Consider the following 24020-nt stretch of genomic DNA (forward strand, 5'->3'; position numbering starts at 1 on the left):
TAGGCAAATGAAGCCGCTGACGTCACTTCTTCTTCTTCTGCTTTGGGTTTACTGGCAGGCCGCAAACAACTTCACGGCGTATACTGCCGCCCAAAATCCCCGGCTTCAGTAGAAGCTGCTGGGAATCCCAGCAGCTTCTACTGAAGCCTTCCGAGTAAACGGCCAGAACGCCGACACCTCCTCATCTCCACCGCTCCCATGTTTTCTTTTGTGTTGCCATAAGTTAGACTCTCTGTGTTTCTGCGCTGGGCTAATGCTAATGCTAATAATGCAATGCGAGGATAATAAAATGGCGGCTTCACAAAAGTTTTTGGGAGTTTGACGGGGCGTGGTTTGCATTCTGCCCAGCCAATCAGACACAGGAACCTTTTTCTCCCACGAAAGTCCCTGCTCTCTAGTAGGGACTGAAAAGGGGGTAAAAAAGGTTCTCTTGAACTAATTGAGTTCCTGGGACTTTTTGGTGTAAACGCAACTAAATCGTAGTTCTCAGGAACCTTTGTGGGAAAAGTACTTGGTGTGAACGCGCCTCTTGTCTCATCCGTCTCCCTTCCCCGAATTAATTGGATAAAAAATCCAAGGCCTCAGCAGGAAATAGAGTAACGCCATACATATATTAATATCAGACAAGATGCCAATAACCCAGAGTCATGATGCATTAACTTTCTTTACTTAAGGTGATGGGATGAAAATTGTTTAAAAGCTACCTCTGATCGCATGCTACATTATGTATAAAATATAATTATTTACACCTCAAATTGCTTGAATATGGAGACATTATTGTGAGCAGCACACGATCCAGCCTTGCCCATGGGGCTTACATTAGGCTATATATACACAGTGCAGTAAGTCAGTATTGCATAAATGTATGGGGAGTGGTGTGAGTTGGTTGGTAAACTGCAGGTAGTGAGCGGTAAACACATCTCATCGATCTGCTCAGTAGCCTACTAGAGGAGGGGCAGGTTAAATCACACAGGGGAAATCATCTTTGACCTAAAATGTCACCAGTGGATTTTTCTCCTTCGTAAAATGGGCAGGGGGAAATGAATGTTAAGGGAAGAGGACAGCCTTGAGAGGATTGTCAACCTGGATTTCCTGGATTAGTGTTTAGGGGCAGCGGTGCGGAGTGACTGGAGCTGCGTTCGTGGCTACGGGAAGGTAATTAATAAAAAATGTTTGTAACGCACACTGCCCCGTCTGATAATGCCAAGGCTGATGTAGTGAGGGAGGTTATCTGAGCGGGCCGTGCTCAGAAACTCATTTCATTAGGGCCCGCCCCGCATTATCAATGCCTGCATCTTTTCTCCACATTTGTTATCTGCCTCTACTGAAAATGCAAGACCATGTTTCTTAACAATCTCTTCAACCTCCACCACTTAAGTTTCATCTTATTAAAGTCCAGAGCAGTCAATTTACCAGCGTGCTTTAATAGATGAGTCGGACTTAGCGGGAGATTGGAGCTGATTGCGCCCTTGTTCTGTTCATTTGCACAGGCCGCGGTTAATTGACTCCTGAGCAGCGATCCATTGGACACACACTATCTGCTGCCAGCCTCTTCCTGACCCCGCTCACTGCAGGACACAAAAGAGCGGGGATTGTTTAAACTAATTGTTTGATTTTCTTTGTAGCATGTGTGCAGTTACTTGTTTGTTGGTGTGGAACAGCGATGGAGAGAAAGACATTATGTTTGTATCTGCTGCATGAGATAATGAACAGGAAGATGAGATTGGCGGCAGAAAAGTAAGAGGCACGATTGATGTGGATAGCAGAATGCTTAATGTAAGTCAGCAAGTGATTCATAGCACAATAAAAGGAGAAAGTATGCAATGAATGTCTAATGAGAGTCTAATTCTGGAATGATGCATGGACCGCTGCAGCTTCTTATCTCACCAGTTGTTGCACAAGAGGCATGGACATGCAGATAAAACGGAAAAATTATTGCATCTTACTTTTCGAAAAAGTTACCTAGACTACCAGCCCTGAAAGGATTTAACAAACAAACATAGATAAGCAAACATAAATTCATTTGGACTCTCAGGCAACTCATGATTGGACAGTTTTGTTGACTGTGATTGTACATCAGTGTTGCTTGGACCCAAGTGGGGAAATCAGAATAAAATAAAAAAAGGAAATCATGCAGCGCATTACTGTGCCACAAAAGTGACTAATTATGCAAATTATTTGCCAAGACTTGAACTGCAACAGTAGCCTATATTATAAGAAATGACAAACAAACAAAAATAGGCTTTTGTACAGTAATATGACAGGGGGACGGTGTGGTTGCTACGTATCACTTGTTTTACTCACATTTGATTGGGCAACTGCTGAAAGATATCTAGGAGTCAGTTCCAGACAATTAATTTAATTGCTACATACGTGTTGCCATGGTTACAAAATGACCCCATTTAAATATACTTCACATTGCTATACAGAGACCAGAGATCACCATCTCAAGGGGGTTCACATTCATTTTGAGTTAATGCTGAATTAACAAATGTACATAATAAAATGATATGCTTTCTTTCAAGAAACAAACGAGAAGGAAGGAATCTGCACCAGATTCAGGTTGAAATTGGTTCAATACAGCTGTAGTTTTCACCAGAGTTTAACAGACGGTTTTTAACCAACCAAATGGGAATGAGAAAAAACGCCTTTCTGACGTTGAAGGGGAAAGATTTTAGTCAGTGACAGTAGGTTTTTTCCCAATTTAAGAGGCTGCATAACCCATTACATCTACTCACACAGTGCTGTGTATAAGGCTGAGGAGTGACTTCAGCTCATTTCATTTTCTTGCTAGTTGCTGTAACATTCAGTTCAGTACAGGACTGTCTTGTATGAGCACTGTACATGAGGTTAATGGCTGAGCAGCCTATTATTTACATCTGAGTGGGCAGTTTATTATTTTTTTCCCCGTGGCTTTTATAGTCTTTTAATAAAACTTTAAATAGATAGCTTATGTTACTGCATTACAGTCACCATGAGAAGAGGTCTACTGCTAAAAGATACACATTTGCATCATAACAATGGTTCAGTATAGTCACTTCAATTTAAAAATGTATTCGTTCACACCTTTACAGCCTAAATGAACTGTACTAAAGACAGGCACCAGAGTTTGTTTTGATAGAATCAAGGAGATTAGGTGTGAAAGCCCCTTTCCTTACATTTTACAAAAACTGTTCACTGCAACTTTGCCATGTACTGTAGGTTTCTCTCTTGCTTTAATAAAGCCATCATTTACAGCAGTCAGAGATTCTGGGAATTCACAGATGGAGCTGTGCATACCCTTAACTAAAGGTGACATAATATGCTCAATTCAGGTTAATATATGTATTTAGTGCCTTTACTGTGACATTTGTACATGCTTTAAAGTGTTATTTTTCTCATACTGCCTGTGCAGCACCTCTTTTCACCCTCTGTCTGAAACCAGAGCCCAGTCTGCTCTGATTGGTTAGCTGGCCAGCTCTGTCGTGATTGCTGAACCTCTTAGAGATGTCCCGCCCCTTATCACGTATAATGTGATGGAGCGCTAACCAATAGAAGCGTGAGTGTTACATAGTGTTGTCACTATGTTACGGAAGTAAACAAAGGAGTCCAATGGATGCGTTTCATTCAGTGGGGAGTGTGTAGCTTTGAAGATCATTTACATGCACACAAACGTATATATAACACACTACAGGCAACAAAAAACTCAAAATGCAGGGTTACTTGCAAAAGTTGACGGATGAGCTAGTGACAGGTGAAGCAGGCACTTGTGGGCAGCTGTGCCAAGGAAACAGCAGTAACCATGGCAATGCAGCATGAACACACAGCTCCAAAAGCCTGAAAACTCACATTTCTTCCTCCATCATTATTCTGCTGTGGATATGCCAGCTGGAGAAAGAGCCACGGAGTAGACTTCAAAACAGTAACACATCGTGTAGAGTAGAACTGAATGATGCTGGAATCGATGTATTTGTGCTGAGTCCAAACACTCCCCACTTATTCTCTAACACAAAGCATATATCTGGATCCAACGCCGCTTAGTGACTCGCAATTTTGGAAGCACAGCATTGGATTTCACTCATAAATGTTTTAAAATCCAGCAATATTTATGATCATCCACTTTTATGGCTAATCTATAGCAGAACCATTAGGCATGCATTAGTGAGTGAAGTATATTTGACCTAATCCTGGTCCTCATTGTGAAGTCAATAGCCTGCATTAAGCCTGCCTAAATAAAAACTATGGCCTGGCAATGTTTTTGCGCCAGTCATTTAAGTACCTCTTTCAAGACCCTCTCCATCCACTCCCTGCTAATTGGGACATTTATAACTGGAACATGATCCCTCTGTGACTTTTTTAAACCTCAGAATCCCAGAGGAAGAGGCTGGAGATGGGGAAGGGTACAGTTGAAGAAAGAGAAATGCAGAAAGGCAAATTAGGAGCAGATGCTACGTTTACAGTAAAGGGACTTCGTCTCGATGGCCAGAACCTCCACAGTAGTCCCAAGAGAATGAGTGTCCATCGAATTACCTCTCCTTCAAATGACCCTTATATTTATGAGTTTCAACATTATTTGAGCTGTAGCTGGATTTCTAAAATGCTCCGAATCGAATTTGTGTTTTATTTAATTACATCAAAGCAAGAAGCAAAACTGGATTAGTGGCGCCATGGCAGCTTCTATGAAAACAGCCTAATAGGCAATTTGGCGTCCAACTGAGTGCACTTCTAAGATACAGTCTCAAATGTGAATATTACTCTTTTCAAATGCCAGTGTTCCTTCTTTTTTGCTTACTTCTGAGTCACGCTGCAGATAACAACAGGCCCAATCCAAGTGTTCACGAAGAAAGGATGAGATTTCTAAGAACTCCTGGTTTTACTCTTGAGTAGAAGAAGTCTGCCGGCGTGGTTCCACCTTCTCCATTTTGACAGCTGGCTGGTACAAACCAAGACTTCTGCAGCACTCTAGCTTTGGGCGTACATGCTGTGTTTCTGAGATAAATGGGGATGTGTGGAAGAGTCTCCAGAACCTTCCACCCCCTTCGTCACCTAGTCAAACTCTCAGGCGCTGTTCTGGATCAACTGTCTGGCTGGAGTGAATGAAAACATGAGGGGTGGGACGGATGTCAGGGAAACTGTTCCCAGCAGCCTTGAGCCACTGCGGCTTCTCACATCATGTGTAGTACATCTCTGCTGCTCCCATCACACCTGGGAATTACTTAGAAGAACCAAGAAAACCTGGTGCAATTGCCTCAGTTCAACCAATATGTTTGACATGGCTGTCTCCTAAGAAAACGCATCTTCAGTTAAAGCAACATTGTAAAGGCAGGCTAATGAAAGGAGACAAATTTAACAGAAAATGCAAATGACATTTGAATTTTCCCAAGAGCTTTTAAATATATTTTTGCGAGGTGCTTTTAAGTGGTTTGAGATGTTACATGTCTACAATTTGCATCCAATTTATAGACATATTGACCCATGAAAATCACATGCAAATGGGGTCAGTCGCACCGAGGTTAAGTGAGCGATCTTGGCATGTCAAATATGTTTGACATGGCTGTCTCCTAAGAAAACACATCTTTAGTTAAAGCAACATTGTAAAGGCAGGCTAATGAAAGGAGACAAATTTAACAGAAAATGCAAATGACATTTGAATTTTCCCAAGAGCTTTTAAATATATTTTTGCGAGGTGCTTTTAAGTGGTTTGAGATGTTACATGTCTACAATTTGCATCCAATTTATAGACATATTGACCCATGAAAATCACATGCAAATGGGATCAGTCGCACCGAGGTTAAGTGAGCGATCTTGGCAATGGGTAAGAACAAATAGCAAACGGATGGCTGGACGTGGCCCGCTTGAGTCCCTCTTTTTCTCTCTCTCTCACTCCTCTTCCTCAATAACTCAGCTTTGGCATGAATATAAATGGAGACCGGTGAAGAGCAGGGACTGGGTGCCGGTGAATGGCTTTCTGCTCGGCCTCCGACAGCAGCGCTCCCCTAATGGGTTCAGCCTGACTGGATTCAATCATGTCCCCTGATACCCTCTGAAGAGGATGCAAATTGTCAATCAGACCGCTCCCCCCTCCGCTCACGCTTCCCCCATCTTCTCCCGCTGTCTTCACCTCGTTCACTCTGATCATCTTACCATCATTCACCTTGCTCTTACTACATATTAGCCACACCCCCCGCTTTCCTGTCAGGCCTGTCTCCATCTGCCTTGAAGATATTGACATGAACTGCATCCAGAAATAATGAGTGTGGAGAAGGTCATTTACATGCAAAATTCATCAATTCACAGCGATTCCAGCTATAAAGAGAATGTCCCTTGTGTAGGATGCAATTTTCAGTGTTTGTGCTGCTCATAAAGGTCTCTTGCATTTTAACTAACAAAAACATCCCTTTTTTCTGATAATGGAGAGATAAGCAGGAGATACTAAGAGGAGGAGTAACAGGTCCATTTACTCAACAAATACCAAAAATGAAAGAGGATAATTGTGTTTTTGTTTAATCCAGCCAATTTTAGGCAAACAGCAACAGCTAAGAAGGGTTGACGCGTTTTGATTTGTAAAGGTTAATGTATTTATTGGATTGCTTCATAATGCAATCATATTTCATTAGCCTCATGTAAAAGCAATCAGACTGTGAAAGCTCTTGCTCGGGGGCAGAAACAATGAGTAGAAAATTAAACATATTTCCACAGCGGATGACAACTTAATACATCCTGTGGGCTACAGGTGCACACAGCTTTCCTGGCAATAAAGGGACTTTTTCATGAGGCTCATTAGTTTCTGCAACACAATAGGAAAACACATGTGGTGGTTACATGTGGCCTAATGTCCGAGACAAATCCCTGTCACTGAAAATTATGGTTAGAGTTTTTCTATATCTTTTGTGAGATAAAATGCTCTTTAAATGTATGGGTTCCCCTAAAATGATTTTCGTAATTTAAGCATGGCAGGCAGAGTGACATGCCAGCTTAGTGTTAGCTAAGTTAAGATAACTCTTAAGCCCCCATGAAGAGTGCCGGGTGTTGAAGTAAAGTTCTCATAGTGGCCAAACGCCGGCCATACAACTTCTGCGTCGGTCACATTACATTACCTTACATTGCATTTAGCTGACTTATAAGTGCGTTCGACCAACAAGATACAAACTTGAAGAAAACAGAATCATATAAGTACATCAGGTTTCATAGAGCCAAACATTTCAAGTGCTACTCAACTGGCTTTAGATAAGCCAGTCCTTTATTAGTATATAAGTGCTTTGTTAGTAATTCTATCGCTCGAAGTGGAGTCTAAAGAGATGAGTTTTCAGTCTGCGCCGGAAGACGTTACCCATGTTACCGTGGGTCCCACCATTCTTTTTGCCAATGACTTACAATGGGAAAGACACGTCTGGAAATCACATAAAATCCGGAGTTATTCTCCCTCTCCATTCATCTGACTAGTCCAAGACCAGATGTGCTGGAGCAGATGCGAGGCCTGTAGAAAACATAAGTGCACGTGCTCTACAGATAAAGTTAGGTCTAGACCCAACACATCAGGAAGATCGCTGGAAGATCCTTGGAAGTTCTCAAGTCAGGCCATTTTGGCTTCATGTGCCACCCAGCAACTCTCACAGGAAAGCAGAAGGCCCCTCAATGCTCTTCATACATCCACGATAACTGCAGATAACATGCAGTCATTTTCTCCTGCTGTTTGCTATGAATGATAAACTTACCCTAAGTGATTTTGTTTCCATCATTTCACAGCTCACACTGTAAGTCACCACAGTTCTATTCACCGGTTTTCCTCCAATCCACACAACAAAGTTGAACTAGAACAAGATGGTGCCGCCATGATCGATTACAGGGGGTGATGCACTGCAATTAGCAGTGATGAATTGCAAGGCTCTTTAGATACTCTGTAAATAATTGATTTTAAAACGAAACATCAGATGTAGGCATTCCAAAACTACAAGCATCAGTGTCAGGAGGTGATATATGGAAACCCAGTTAAGAGCCCATTTCCTTCCCATCCCACCGGGGAGTAGAGGCCGCAGTAAATAACAGCTACATCGCCACAGGGAGAAAAGGAGTGAGTGAAGAAAATCCCCGGCCCTCCCACCACCTTTCTTCCTTTCTTTGCTTCATACTTTTTCGTTCCTTTTCTGCATTTTCGCCTGCTTCCCTCTCCCCATCGTTCCTCTGGACGTCTCAATCTCTTTTGCTTTCTTGCCCTCTCAATCCTGCTCCTTTCATTCCTGCGTGCCTGGCGGACGATCGCTGAAAGGAAGGTGGAATTGGATGCCTCCTTCACAGAGCTTTCCTTTGAGACTTGTAGGAGATTTTGTTTTTGCTGGAGCGAGTTGTTACAGCTCACTGGCTCATCGTTATCCAAAACATCAACTGTCTGTCATGGTCAGCCGTGGTCCTTAAGAGTTCAAAACATTCAGGACAACAAACGTGCTTCTTTCACACAGCATACATTTGAGTTTAAACACACTTTATTCCTATAACACAAAGGCTTTCTTTTGATGATTTTCATTTCCTGTTGCATGATCCTTTGGTCCTGTCCTGGATTAAATCGCAGTCGCTCTTATCTAGACTTGGTGAGTCATTCTAGCAGATGTGTGTTCCATAATGCTGCTTTCAAGTATAGCTGAGTCATCCCTAGTACCACTCAATGAAGAGCTCTGAGTCGCTATCCAACTCCAGTGAATCGTATTGGAAAAAGTAATCCTTCGTGGGTGGAACTCTGGGTCTTTGGCATTCTGCAGCGGCAACATTTTCTTCCCCTCAGTGCTTCACTGCCACTTTCAACAGATCATAATTGTCAGTAGAGGGAAAACGCTGAACACCATTGTCTCATTGGCTGACGTAAAAGGTTACTCCAGACCCTCTAATATACCGTGACCTGCTGATCCACTTGTACACATGGAGGCGGCGGCTGACAACTCCCCCGTTTCCTCCCCATCTCCACACTCTAAAGCAACATAGGGTTTAATCCATTTCCAGAGTTTGAAGCCATCTCTTTTCTTATCTCCCTCTTTTTCTGCTTCTCTGTGAGTGATGGACAGGAGGCTTGAGCAGCTAGACAGGTCAAAGGTGAGCGAGTAGAATAAGCCCTTTCTGAAACCCTCCTCCCTCACTGAAGTAAAGCTGGCGTAAGGAAGGTCAGTCTGTAGGCTCTGTCCCTCCTCAGCACCGGCAACATATTGTACTGCTCTATTCACTCTCTTACCTTGAGAAGCACACAACCGGCTTATCGCCCTGGAATTGGCTGTGCAGCATGAATGCAGCGGAGGAAAGAAGCCAGACGAATGTTTGAATGGGGATCGAGTGTGAATGCCTTACCTGGTTCACTTTATCTGTTAGCCAGTTCTCTCTTTCCTCTATCTCTTGTTTCTCTCTTACTTTTATCAAAACGTTTTCTTCAGCACATTCTGTAACTGTATATGGAGGGAATTGATTCTGTCTGTGTGTTTTTTTAAAGTGAAAACTGACTCTTACTGAAAGGGGTCATGGCCTTTTGTACGGGTCAGCTTAGGATCAAACCTGTTTCACTGCACTGCTTCGAGGTCTATGCTGCAAAAATCCTCAGAGAAAAACATTTCAGTGACTCTCAACTTGCCCAAGGCGAGGTTCACATTGAAAGGCCTTAACACTCCGTTCAGTCTGTGATTATTCCCCTGCTCTGATGTGTGTTTTTTCCCTTTTTTTCCAGTTGAAATCCTCACATGTAACCGAGCTGGAAAAACAACAAGAAAGGTTGCATTTGTAAAACAGGTATTTAGAAAAATAATGACAGCAGTGCAAGGCTTTCATCTTTCAATTTGGACAAAGTCAGCAGGCCCCAATGTGGAGGGTTTAACGGAGGAACAGTCCCACTAAACTTTAGGATGTCCATGTTCAGGGGTAATTTCAAATATCTCGGGCAGATTTTTTGCCTCTATTTTGTTGTACTGTGAAGCCTGAAATTAGTTATTTGGTTTCTTTGAGGTTATTTTGTATCTCTTTGTGTTCATTTTGTGTCTGTTCACTTTTTGGTCTATTTATACCTTGTGTGTTTGAGTGACATTTTGTAGGTGAATGCCTGACACATTGGGCCCCTGGGTCTGTGCCCAAGCATCCATGCTTGAAGGTAAAAACAAAAACTTTTGGTTCACTTTCATGGCTCTCATCAGCATCATCTCCACACAGCAGGCGAGTTAGTGCCTGGCTAGTGAACACAGGAGAGCTTTCAGAGGCTGATATTTCCCTCAGGAGATATAGGAGACATAAACAGAGCTCAACGGAGAGTCTTTAAATGAGAAGGAATGCTGGTCCATGTCGCCTGGATGCAAAAATAAGCAAACTGTTAGTGAAGAGACAGTATCATCTTGTTATTATGTTGACGTCTTGTTTACAGCGTGTTGCAATCCCCCCCAGGTGACCAAACAAATCAATTAATGCAGGTTTAAAAATCAACACTAAATAATGTAAAGTGCAGTTTTCGCTGGGTAGCTTACTATCGATGTTTTCAACGTAAATCAATTTCTACCAAAAAGATTTAAAGACTGAGGATCTGCATGTAAGTCACATTTTATTGTAACAGTTTAAAATTAGATTCACATGGTAGCTGTAAACCAGAGTCTTATCATCAAACAATCCCAATATTCATAAATCAAGCACAAGCAGTCAGAGAAATCCCTCACTCTGTCTAACTCTGACTCCTTGTCTACATTGTGATCAGTAGAAATCGTGTCGAGGAACATTGACAGCTGTCATTCTGTCGAAGCTTTGATCAATTACACGTCTGCTCCTTTTGCAATTGAAAAGTGAAATGCAGTGGGTGCAGGGGGGCTTTGTCTCCTTGTTTTCATCATCATTATTCTCTTTATCACGCTTTTTCTTCTCTCAGTGAGTCCCCTGTCTCATCAGTTTAATAGTAGTGTATTGAGCAAAGCATTTCTACAGGTGGTCTCCTCGGGCAAGAACCCAACCCCACTGTCCCTGGTCCAATTACAGCAAAGAAGGAGAGGACATTTTTATTGGTCTGTGAGGGGACATTTCCATGGCTGCCATCATCTCCAAGAGTATAGCCGTCTAGTGCTCAATTACTCCTCAGTCCTGAACTGGCAAGGGAAAGGAAAAGTCCCCTGCCGAGACCTGGTGAGTCCCAGCGCATTACGAAGCAGAGAATTTCTGACCTACTTCAAACACAAAAAACCCACAACTTATTTTCATTGCTACCTACAGTATATGATTGAATGTGTTGCAATATTCCCTTGGAGTTAGGGGGAGAAAGGCACCGGCACACAGATCTTTAATAATATGCTTTTTCCACACAACACACAAAAAAGCATTGAAAGCTATTTCAATACGCTTGAGTGCAAATATGCCGTAAGTAATACATTATCTCAAAGGTGAGGTAGTGAAAGCCAATTTAATAACAATAATAACTATGATTTGTATAGCATTTTTCAAGAGGACAGAAAAAGTGTTTTATATTCAAACAACGAAAGTAAATAAATCTGCAAGACTGGAATTGTTTGTATGCAGATGATTTGATTTTCTCCCTGCAGTGCTGTTTATCAACAGTATGTATGTTTAGTGCATTATACACTCCATAGACACTCACATATACTCTGACTACAAATGTAACTACAAAAAGCATCATTTCAGAAACAATATAAGATTATTTGAATAGTCTTAGTGTGAGTATAATACTCTTGATTGAGCAAATTAAGAAATCATTTACTGAATGGCATTCGGACATGTAAATAAACTGCTCAGTGCACAAACTTTAATGTTACCATTTGATGTGAGAGCCTGGCTTCTGATGGATTATTAGATGTTGCTTGTTATGAAAGGATGAAAGGGTAGCATGCAGAGTGACAGCGTCTTATTTGTTTGCCAAGATTTAAAATGTTTGTAGTATGTTCATCAACATAAATATGCCCACATCTCAGGCAGCATATGCAGATGGTATTAATATTTAAGTAGTGGAAGGAAACTTGATTATAGATAATTTGTCCAAAAAAGTATGAAACAATCACAACATGGACCTAAATCTGCACTCAGAGGAACGCCACAATTCACCTAGTTAGTTAAGTTCTCTCAACATCAACAGTAAACCAACCACTTGAGAGAAGTATGAGACTCCTCAAAGTTCACTCAAGCCCAAGCATCAGTAGCAAGAAGGAGAATAACAACGAAATTGCCCAGAAACCAAACAAGGTCATATTTAACTTCGACTTTCAGTTTTAACAGGGGAAACGTACTCTGATCAAATCCTGTGTTTGCTTGGCCCATCCATGAACTCTCCCCCACCCTAAGTAGACTTACTAAGTTATCAGACTTCCTCCTCTCTTCCAGTCCAAGGTTGATAAAGGTTACCCCTTGTTGTATTTGTATCAGTGAGCAACCATGTGAATAGATGATAATGGCATTCTCAACCTCCAGGCTTAGCAGCACCCTTCCAACTATTATTTAGGACGGTGATAATGGCCATTCAATAGGTCGATTCAAAGCGGGTCCACAGTAGAACCACAGTCCAGGGTGTAAAACAATATACTATTTCAAGCTACCTACTGGCTGCTGCATGTGGACTTCAGCAGGCAGCTCAGGTTGCCTGACACCATTGCATCAATGTCACTGAGGCCTGACGCCATCTCACTTTTAGAAGTCTCCAAACAGAGGTTTGTTTTTAAACTGACAGTTCAACAGCTGATCACAAAGCTGGAGACAAAGAGCAAACTCCAGAGACAATGCAGCCACAGTGAAAACAGTCCTTACCTTGTGTAGAGGCATTCTTATGGTCGGTAGTGTGAAGGCAGGCAGGACAAGCAAACAAATCGAAAGGGCTATAACAAGCAAGCAGGTCATAACAACAGGCACAGGCAAAACACAATTTAAGGCTGCAATGCCAAGACAACATACACAATCTGGCAGAGAAGGACCACAGGTTACTATCTACTCGCCCTGCACTAATAGGACTAAGGGGCAGCTGTACCAACAGATGACAGTTGAAGGCTAGGAAAAGGACATGGCATAAAAAAAGCAACTTACCACAGGCACACATATAGTATGCCCAACCATCTAACCCAACCTCCTCCCTAAAGCTTTATACAGTGATATGCCACACTACTTCTGAAAAAAATAAAATTATAAATACTAGTAAATAAAAAATTGCCCAATTATAGAAGAGTGAAGTGTGTAAGTGATGAACTGACTTGAATTTCCCTCTTGATGAAAATGAGAAAGTAATTAGGGACGCGACAGCAAAAATCATTTATCTTTTTGGCTATAAAATAACAATTTGTTTTTGTGTTTTCCTCGTAAGGTTTGTACTGACTAACAGTGTTTGTTCTCTCAGGATCTGCTGATGGTAGAGAAAAGCTGAAGGTAAAGCCAGAGAGGTTTATGTGTGGAGAACTGTAAATCCACTAACCTTAGAGTACCTTATACACGTAAAAGTCCACTGTTAAAAATCTACAATTTCCTTGAAGCCAGGCCCCTCAGTAGTGTACCTGTGAGCAATTGCTAAAAAAGGATATTCAGATAAATGTGAAATAAATTATTTCTACAGATCATGTTCCTCCATTGCATTAATCATCTTCTTCTCTTCCCCAAGAGTTGCCGCTGTATACTTCTTCAAAATGAATTTTCTCTCTCTGCCTGCCTTAATCTGTCTTGGCAATTTCTTTCTTTCCCTCTATCTCCACCTTCCTGTGTCACTCTACCTTTTTCTCTGATAGAATGGCTTATGGAGCAAGTGTCTACGGAGAGTAGGTTTACTAACAAAACAGCTCCCCTCGACAAATGAAGAAATGCTTGGTTTGCTTCAGTGAGAGATGTTGAGACGTATGTAGGAATATTAGTGGACGAGGGCTCATATTTTACAGGAGACCAGCGACGGCTGGGGCTTTGAAATGGTTTTGGTATAGCTACCGGGTGCATATTAAAGCTTGTTGGCTCCACTGGAAAGAAGAGTTTTATTAGCCCGAGGGAGAAATGGAAAATAAAGGGGATGACAGAATGGGAAAGAAAGATGGAGAGCAAGTGAGCGATGTTGGCAAACCTCTCTGTTTAACAGGGCTGCCCAGATCCAAACACAGAGTTGGCCAGTGATTGGTCGGTTGTGGTTAGGACTTGGCACGGGCTGTAGCGACAGCTGTTTGGAAATGATGGAAGCCCCTGAGAAGGGAGACGGAGAAGAGAGGGACCAGGACAACAATCCAGAATTACTGTGAAATGCTGTTGTCTCTGTCCATTCTCCCAACACAGCTCCGCCTGACGCAGAATGAAAAGTAACAGACCACAACAAATCAACAAACGGAAAAAAATGAAGATACAAATGGGAGACTTTTGTTGGTAGAGCACATCGGAACTGAAAGGGACATGTAGTAATTGGATGCCTTCAATCTTAAGTTCTCCTCTGAGGCTTGTTTGTGGGCCTGTTTCATTTCACGCCTTCATCTCAGTCCAATGGGACAGATCATAGAGACATTAAGACAAAATGAATTTCAACCGTGCATGCAATTAATGCTCCCAACAAAAGGGAACATCAACAAATGTGCACGAACACAAATAAGCCAATTTATTGGTAATCAAGCCATTGTGTGCTAATAAAGCTTGACAGCGTAGGAGCAGTAATCAATGTGTTAATTACTCTGCGGCTCTTGTTTAATGTGAAACTGGTCACTTAACATGTGGCGTGCTTTAACCCAACAGAGATCCAGATGGCAGCTTCGCTATTCATATCTGCATTCACACTAGATTATTGCAGATCTATTTGAACACAAAGGACGCAGTCTGAAAAAACACAACACATGGATTCAAACAGGAATAACTGCTGCAAAACTTCCCCCAATTTATCACCACAAAAGGAGGTCTCGGTTTACATCCACTCGGGTATTCACATTACACTTTGAATAACTAAACAGAAGTATGATAGGTGGTGATAGCAGCACCATGCTCTTGTACTAAACCTAACCAAGTCGACCAAGTTATGTTCTGTAAAGCTCAAAGTTAACTTTTGAAAGTATGAAGCAGAAGCAGAAGTTCATTTGTATTGTTGAACATACGAAATAATTAGCAATAACGTTCGATATCATACACAAAGAGTCACAAGGATACGTTGCACTGCAAGGCATACACAAACTGTATTGACACAACCAAAGCATACAGTACAAAGAAATCAGGATGCAGTTCCAGCTCCAGGACAAAGTGTTTCCAGATATTCATCATCAAGTTCATCTGTCTGCACTCCCCCACAATACCAGCACCATCCTCACTGTCTGCCAGCTTATTTAGCCCCTCAGCTGTGTATTGTTTTGAGTAGCATAGGGTTCATTTTCAGTGAAATGTCCGACTGTGAGTGATTCAGCTGTGGCAGGTGCGTGGGATTGTCATATACTGTACACCTCCGGTTAACAGTGCAATAAGTTAAAGGGGAGCTCCTCAACATGGAAGGAAATGTGTTGGAAAAAAGGATTAATCCACACAAACAACACTTGGTTCCTCTCACCTGCCTGCCTGGCTCAGGCACAGCGGAAACACACACGTGCAACCACCCACGCTAACACATACACAAAAGACAGTGGCTGTCCTTTCCTTCAGAGCCAGCAGGGTCAGTTTGTGAGGAATGTGACAGAAAGATGCTCACAGGCTCTTTCAGGCATGCCGCTGCAGATGCAAGTGTGTTTGAGCGGTGGGAAAACCTCCAAAAAGAACAGGCCGTAAAAACCAATCCAGGCTCCTCACCACAAAAACATGTAGAAGGAGTAATAGATAATATGGTGATTGAAGCGCCGTAATGAGGCACGCTGCCTTCTATTAAAAGTGCTGTGCTTGGAGCATATTTCACTCTCACCCCTTAAACGCTGCCGGGTGATGACTAAAGAAAAGGCACATTCAGTCATCTTCCCCCCACACCCTCTTAGACTCACACACATGTGCCAATGGAGAACACATTCAACGTCTCGGAGGCTGGGATCTAAAGAGGGGTGGGTTAATAAAGCATTCCTCATTTGCTGATGAAGTCTTGATGCAGAAGTGGGCAGTCTTGCTTTAAGACATGTGATCTCTCTCAGCTCTCTCTCTCTCTTTCCAGCTGGGCTACATTGTAAAACACACACACACACACACACACTCACACGCACGCTCACTCACACACTCTCCCGCTCTGCCTCTCTGACACAGACTCTCTACTTAGTGCGTTGGAGAGAGGACTGAGGCTCACACTATCAGCACAGCTTCTCAATGGGGGGACGCAGCCAAGAGCAGACAGAGCAGTCATTCCACTGGAGCCTTCCGCCGCACGCGTGAGAAGGAGCCGACAAGTGAAGGGGGGGTAAATTAGCTCCCTGTCATCACAACGTTGGACTTCTACTGACGGGGGATAGACACAGACTGAAGGAAGAAGAGGACAGGAGATGTTGCATGCATGTGGCTGATACAGCAGTGACATGATCAGCCTGCCATCAACTCAGATGCTGATCAGTTTGTGACACTGGGTGCTTTTGGTGATTGTGTTGCCCAAGGATTTCCAAAAGGAGCTGAACTGAGAATATTGCGGAGGTAAAAAAAACGAGAGAAAAACTGCGTTATAGCTCCTTTTTCTGCCGTGTTTGGCTTATCTGCTACTGGAATTTGGTGCGGGAATCACTGGCTTCAAACTATGGATGGATTTAAGACTGAGAAGTGAGACTGCTTGGCAGGGAGGCAGTGATTTCGACTGAGCTCCTTTCCTTCTGAACACACTGCTCAGGTAAGGGTGTGAGACTTTCAAGGAATACCTCTGGTGTTTGGGGACAGGGAGGGTGGGGGATGTTTTAGGAATGAAGAAAAATGTGTTGATTAGATAACGACTTCTATGCATAGTGAAGTATAAAAAAGAGCTTCCACTAAAAACACCCCAAATATCACAAACCAATATTGCATTTGAGCAGTTATACAAGTATTACATGTAAAACAAACATTCTTACGATACTCCGAAATGCTTAAAGACGTTTTATAAGTGAAGTTAATCTAAGGAAATGCAAAAAAGTTAAAAGCATCGATAAAATGGCAGCCTAAATAATACTGTGGCACCTCGATCTCCCTGCTGTATGAGGATCAGTCACACGTGTTGTTAGGGAATCGTCACGAAAGTTGTCTCTGCAGTAGAAGAAAAAAAAAAATCAAGACTCTTTTTGTTGGATCCATGTTTAACGCAGGTGCTTCGTGCGCCTGCAGGTGTGTCTGCTGCTTTCACTCCTCGACTGCATTTACTATCCACGCTGCGAGATTTACCAATTACGCATAAAGAAAGAAGCTGTCCTCCGATGACTTTACGCAACATTCCAAAACTGAGAGTAAACTGCTTTTACTGTGATTTTTATCCGAGTGGAAAACAAGAGGGATATTTGTTTGAAAGCTTTTTCAAACGCTGTTAACACGAGGCTGCAGCGGGGACAGGAAGAGTTCTGTTTTCCTGAAAGCTGCTTCCCTTACCTCCCGAAGTTCCTTTAAAACGATGGCAATGTTTGTTCGTGTTTATTTCAAGTCTGCCGTGCGCCTTCACCTCTAGTAAAAACGCCGCCGGTAAGAACTACATTTTATTTTCGGCACGAATGCCTCCGATCACCGGGATGAGCTCCGTCATATCATGCAATATGCAGATATCCATGCAAGCGCAACGATATTTATGAATATGAAGCCAGATTGCTGAACAGAAAATAGTGTTGTTAAAAAAATAAATGGAAAACATACCCACGGGACCCGCTCACATTTCCACAAAACCGCGGATTATGTTGGATATAGCGCAGGGGTGGGGATTTACAATGTGCTGTTTAATTTTCTCTGATTATTAAGCAGTCTCAATGTCACTGAGGGCACTGAACACATGGGCCAACATTTAGTAGCCTAATGGCTTTAATCTCTTATTCAGATTAACACACAAAGAGGTCTAGTTGGAGGTAAACGGCAAGCAGTGGCTTTAATGCTTTGTGGAAACACAGTGGATCAGGCCTGACTTCATTCTGCAGACATTTGAAACATTTCTGCTCCGAATACTTTTATTTAAATGTGAAATATCCATGGTTGGAAGCTTATATTGAAGAGATTCCCTGAGGCTCATGTGTCTGCTTAATATTCTCCTGTGTTTTGAGATATGGTAGAATCAAACATTAAAGGGGTGAAAGATTGAAACTGTCACATAAGAGCAGCAGAGTCACTGAAGTGTTTGAAAACTGACAAAAGTAAAAACATTTAGACAGTCCCTGTGATATCTGATATAGTGAGTGATTTGGGTGGAATAGAATCTTCTTAAAATCAGACAGAGGATTATAAATGTGTCCAATCAGTAGTCGGCAGGGAGCCTAAACACACCAAGCAGGAGTTTAGTTTAAAGGAGGTGGGTTGATGCTTTTACATTTCCCACTGCGGGGTCCTGAATAGAGAGAAGCGCTGATAAAACCTAGAAAGGAGGAGAACCTCATTATTCAATGAGGGCTAAGGCGTGTCTCCATATGCTGGCCCTCAGCAGCCATCAGGCAGGCGCTAAACTAATCTGAAAAAGGCATTTCGTGCTTAGAAATTCAATACTTTACAAACATTTGGAATACGGCTGCTGCTGTTGTCAATTAAACTGTAATTTCCATAACAGATGATGACAGAAATAATGCCGTCTGTAAAAGATTATTTCCTTTTTTTGTACTTTAATTTCATATTTGTCCTTTTCAGGCTAAAACAGGTTTGAAGGAGACCTATATTGTCAAGATTGAGTGTTTGAGTCTGCAGGGGTTTTATTGAAGCCTCTTTATCTTATTTCTCTTTTCATTCCCAACGTTATGGTAAGAAAAGCACAAACCTTTTAAATACATCTAGTAGAGATACTGTAGTGGACAAAACATGTATTGGTTATATCCGACAATGCAGCAGAATACTAATATGTTTCTTTTGTTTGACACATTAAAGCATGTGTCTGCTGTAAATATGTATGAAGACACGCTGTAATACAAATGTTTCCCTGTGGTTTCCCCCCCTGCTGTGCGCCTCCTGCAGACTCAGCTTTACCATGTCCTGGTTGTTGGCCATGTGGATTAGCCTGGGCTTCCTGCTGTTGTGCCAGGCCACTCTCTACCAGACCATCCAGCAGCACCATGTGGCCCGGCCCGGCCGCACCGACATCCTCACCCTGGGTACGTGAACCTCTTTGTACAGATTTCGGTTTTACTGCGCAGTGTTTAAGTGCGAGATGTTGCCTTTGATGGGGAGAGCAGTTCTCATCGTTGGCTGTTGAAAAAAAGCAACAACATGGCTGCTGCATTATGTCAGAATGATTTGCCACAGTATGGTACTCTCTAACATGATGATTCACCGTGCGCACAGTTTAGCAAAAGCGAATGCTAATTGTGCTTCAAATTGCAAGTTATGTGCTCTTGTTTAGTCATACTTTATTTATTTTAGCATAAACATGTGGTTCTATTGACATATGTGTACTTTCACAGTGATACACTTTGGTTCTTTGGCTGAGTTGCACACTTCTGTTGACATTTGAATAAAGAGTGTATTTAAACGTGCGCAGCAAAGAAATCTTGACTACTACTACACCCTGAAATTAGCTGGAAGACTTGTTACGAATAGGACGAGCTGTAGGCAAAACATCCTTATACTGTGCTGGTAGCCAAGGGAGCTTTGATCACTGTGGCTTAGAAGGAAATGACAATTATGTTTCCCCCTTTTTGCACTTTGAACGTTTGGCAATTAAGCCTGACGCCTCCTGCACCGTAGGGGCAAAAGTGGAGGGTAGACGGCAAGGCGGATCTAATTCTCTGATTATGGAAAAGCTTTCCAGCTGTTTCTATGTGGGGTTGTTAAAGGGAAGGCAAAGGTTTTCTTGAGCAAAGCAAAGGCTTTCTTTAAGCTTCTAACAATGAGTGTGACTCCATGCCGAACACAGAGTGGCTCTCTCTCCAGAAGCCAAGCTAGCTGTTAAACATTGATGCTATCTTCAGCTTGGTTCCCCTTTGTGTGTGTCGCATTGCCGAGCAAAAAGACAAGTAATTGAAGCACAGCAAGAGGGGGGGAAGAAAAAGTCCAGCAACGAATTCCCCAATCTTGTGTTGAACATTGGTGACTTTAAGGCAGCATCTCTCAGAATTGGCGTACTTTTTGCTTTGTTGAGCTGACACAGGAAAATCCAAGCTGTGATGGGGGGGAAAGTTCTCAAAGTATCCGGTTCCCGTTAATTGGTACAAGAGGGTGAGGGATGAGCGACAGAGAGCTCCAATGAATTTTTAAAGGCTGGCTTGCAGTTTTTGTGTGTTTTTTTTCTCTTTCTGACTGGTTGGCAAGTGGAGCTTGGTGCCAAAGATGTACAAGGAAGTGCAAGGCTCAGTAAGTGTCTCTTGAATAATGCAGAAGTCCCAAAGGGAAAGAAAGGAAAAAATAAAAGCCCCCTCCCTCCAATCACTACCCGGGGTGTAGCTCCAGAAGAGGCAAAGGATAGTTATTGCTCAGAGTTCTTTGGAAGGTTTCCTGTCAGACAGACCACATTTTCTGCATTACATACAACACTGAGGCGGGTATGGACATGCACATGCTCACACATTTACACACCATTTTCTCACAGAGGCCTTTGTGGTGTGGTGTTTTCCTCCACCCCTGGGGATCCTGGAGTTGTGCTCAGGACACGTCAAGTCTAAGAGCATTCAAGCCTTCACTCTACAGATGGATGATAAACACACTCTGTTGATTCCGGCTTTTTAAGTCTCAGATTTCATTCATGGTGTTAGATTTGATTGAGGCTGAGCCAGACGATTTTAATTGACGTCACCAAGAAGTATTCAAACGAAAGAGGAGTTACAGAATAGATGCAATCAACCTTGGATCGATGGTCTGTTAAAATGTCACAATTACTCTCTAGAAGACTTCTGAATCTGCGATGGATGACAGCCTTAATTGGAGCTGACAAAATTATAACGTGAGGATGTGTCGTGATATTTTAACATCCTAATCTGTAGGCTTCCTGGGGATATTTGTCTATCACAACCGGGCACTCAAAGAGAACACAGTCCTTCTCTGCTGCTCGGCAAACTGTACCATTTAAAGTATATCATGTTTTTTTTTTAAGAGGATTAAGCTGACATCAATCTTACTCAGCCGTGGAGTGGCGTTAACCGATCTAACCAGAACTGCTCTCTCAGAATTGAAATGCTATGATGAATATTTGAATTAGAATTGATTTTATAATTTGAGAAGCTCTCTGGTTTCATTGAGGCCAAAACCCTCAGATATAAATAGATATGGCTATGTAGGACGTAGCAAAAAAAGAAAAAAGATGTCTTGCCTTGTGCAATCCATTGGCTTTCATGCTTTGCTGTTTATCCGTAATCAAATTATTCTCGTGTTTCTAAAAGACGATGAAAATATTTTTGATATACTCTCTACCATACAGAAATTAAGTTTTACAATTGTTTTCGCTAATGAAGCGTGAGAATTACACGATTTAAAGATGTCTGTGCTGATAAACAGATTAATGGACTCACACTTGCCTTTCCATCTGCTAAGATTATTGATGAATTTTTTTTTGCTTGCTGATAAGACAGTTGAAGCTGCTTTTTTAAATTTGATGTATGGTTTTCAGGACACAATATACAAGGTATGAAGTGAACTTGGGAGATTGTATTTAGTTAGACAACATCCTGAAATAAGTTTATTTGGATCTTGGCATGCAGCCCGGACTACTGTCTGAGAGATGTGGTACAAAAACTCCCAAAGCATCCCACATAGGCATAGATGCACAGACAAGGGGCTGTGCGGGTATCTGAAGAGGAAGTGAAGGTCATGTGGAGCTCAGTATAAATCTAATCCCTCGGCCTGTTGGAGCATCTGACAATATTTGAGAAATCGGCGCATCCGCCTTCTTCAACAGTGAGCTGACGGTGCATACTTAAAAAAAAAAACGAGAATGTGACTGCTGAGATAAAGTTTCCGTATCCCATTTATTTATTTTTTTCAAATGTTTCCGTGACAAATCGGCATGGTCACCGCTGAGGCGGAGATTGAATAACGAGTTTCCTGACTGCTTCGTCACCTGCTCGGAAAGCGGTGCCGCTCCCTTTCCCATGAGCCTCCGCTTCTCACAGCTTCCCCCTGCGTCTTTCTGCTGCTGCGGAAGATTGATGGCGGCCTGATTCTGGGCAGCCAATTCTGGTCTCTCAAGAAATAATCCAGTACGTTGACAGATGAGCTGAATGTGACATGACACACACAAGCCCGATTCGGCACTCTCCTCACCTGCCAACACAACGAGCAAAAGTACTCCCTGCCAACACCACTGCTGCACAAACCAGGGCACTGTTGACAGTATGAGACTCCAACACAAGCCAGTGAACGTGTGACCGATATACATTGACTGAAGTGTTTCTGTATATGCTTATGTGTCTTGTATGTTTTCTTTTAATGCTATCAACCTGTCAATAAGGAAAAATCTGGTCAAAGTCAAGTGCTTATTTGGATTAATGTGCAGTCCCTTCTTAAATAGAAAAAGTGCATTAATGAAGTGTTAACATTTAAGTTGTCAGTTTTCTTTGAGGCAACGCTTGGCAGGTACTGTATTTGTATACCTTTTGCTCAGCCGTAGTTTCCTTACAGCAGCCATGTTCATAATATATCAATACCCAGCGGGGCCATATCTGAATATAACAACACTTTAGCTGCTGCTTTGTTTTATTATGACTCTGACAGGGCAGTTTAAGAGAGTCTCAGATCCAATAGAACAACAGGATCCTGTTGCAGGTGCAGCTGTAAAACTAACTCTACTCTGCCTGTTACACTTTGATAGCAGCTTGTTGCCGACGTTAAGTTTGACCCTTTTTTATGGCAGCCATATGCAGTGTATATCGGAGCGATCACATCTTATTAAACCCTTTATTCTGAAAATGATATCCTGATCGTATTTAAACGGTGAAATAAACTCTGAGTGGTAGCCATAGGGATGCTGGTTTCAGATGTACATGAAAAATATGACCCTTTACACAAAATGGGTGATGGTGAATGGCTGATATTTAATGCAGTGCTGCTGCTGTGTTTTCATCCACTTATTTTGAAACGGCTTGTAAAGTATTATCTCAGATGATTGGAAGGCATTTTAATGAGCTCATTGTTCAATGTGCCATAATGCTTCCTTCTCCTTCGTGTAAAAAAAAAAACCTTTGATGTGAAAGAAAACATGTAATTACTTTGATGAGGAGAGATGCATCATAAGGACAAACAAGCCAATCAGAGAGGAAGTGTTTGGTAAATCAGGGAAAGCATCTTTGGCTTTAAGAACACAAACTGTCAAAAATACTATAGAGCTCAGCTTTGGCTTTATTGCTATTGAAGTTTTTTACTTTACATCTAAGGGTCTGGGTGTCACGATTCTTGTGTTTTGTCACGTTTTTAGTTTTGTATGTCTTGTATTGGGTTTATTTTGCTGTTCGGTTCTCCCTTGTGTATTGTCTCGTCCCTCTCTCTGTGTTTTTCCTCCCTGTCGTTAGTTTCCCTGGTGTCTAATTGTCTGATTGTGTTCACCTGTTGCCCTTGTGTTTCTCCTCCCCTGCCCGGCTGTTTCTCGTCTCGTGATTACTAGGGATGTCCCGATCACCTTTTGTTGCTCCCGATCCGATTCCGATCATTTGATTTTGACAATTTGCCGATGCCGATTTAAAATCGGCATCGGCAAATTGTCAAAATCAAATGATCGGAATCGGATCGGGAGCAACAAAAGGTGATCGGGACATCCCTAGTAATCACGAGACGAGAAACANAGTCACCAACAAAAGACGAACCAACACTGAACACAGGAAGAGACAAGACTAAATACAGGGAGGGGTAATCACTAGAGATGTCCAGATCCGATCACGTGATCGGGGATCGGAGCCGATAACGTGATTTTGAAAAGATCGGAATCGGGAGAAAAAAATCGGGGATCGGGATTTTTTTAATTTTTTTTTTATAAATACTACTTAAAGTCATCCTGAGGCCTTAGTTTTGGTTTCAAATGACACAACATCATGTATGTGTTGCTTCTTTGGGGCTTGTTTTCATAGACC

At 42.2% G+C, this 24020-nt stretch overlaps 2 protein-coding genes across 6 annotated transcripts in view; one reads left to right on the top strand and one right to left on the bottom strand.

Moving 5' to 3' along the window:
• The window catches only part of LOC104966124 (stromal interaction molecule 1), a 583137-nt gene that overhangs the window by 222310 nt on the left and 336807 nt on the right, over positions 1–24020 (bottom strand). The window lies entirely within an intron of this gene.
• The window catches only part of tafa1b (TAFA chemokine like family member 1b), a 158751-nt gene continuing 150850 nt past the window's right edge, over positions 16120–24020 (top strand). The window contains exons 1-3 of one of the 4 annotated variants that reach the window (XM_010795270.1): positions 18448–18570; positions 18664–18773; positions 18985–19121. In XM_010795270.1, the coding sequence (XP_010793572.1) occupies positions 18998–19121 (124 nt within the window). In that variant the 5' untranslated portion in view covers positions 18448–18570; positions 18664–18773; positions 18985–18997. Of the gene's footprint in view, positions 16709–17309; positions 17524–18447; positions 18571–18663; positions 18774–18984; positions 19122–24020 lie in introns of those variants that run through there. The other 3 variants (XM_010795271.1, XM_010795268.1, XM_010795269.1) reach the window with 3 other exon arrangements.

The sequence above is a fragment of the Notothenia coriiceps genome, unplaced genomic scaffold (assembly GCF_000735185.1).
Source record: "Notothenia coriiceps isolate Sejong01 unplaced genomic scaffold, NC01 NC01_scaffold00037246, whole genome shotgun sequence".
Taxonomy (NCBI): domain Eukaryota; kingdom Metazoa; phylum Chordata; class Actinopteri; order Perciformes; family Nototheniidae; genus Notothenia; species Notothenia coriiceps.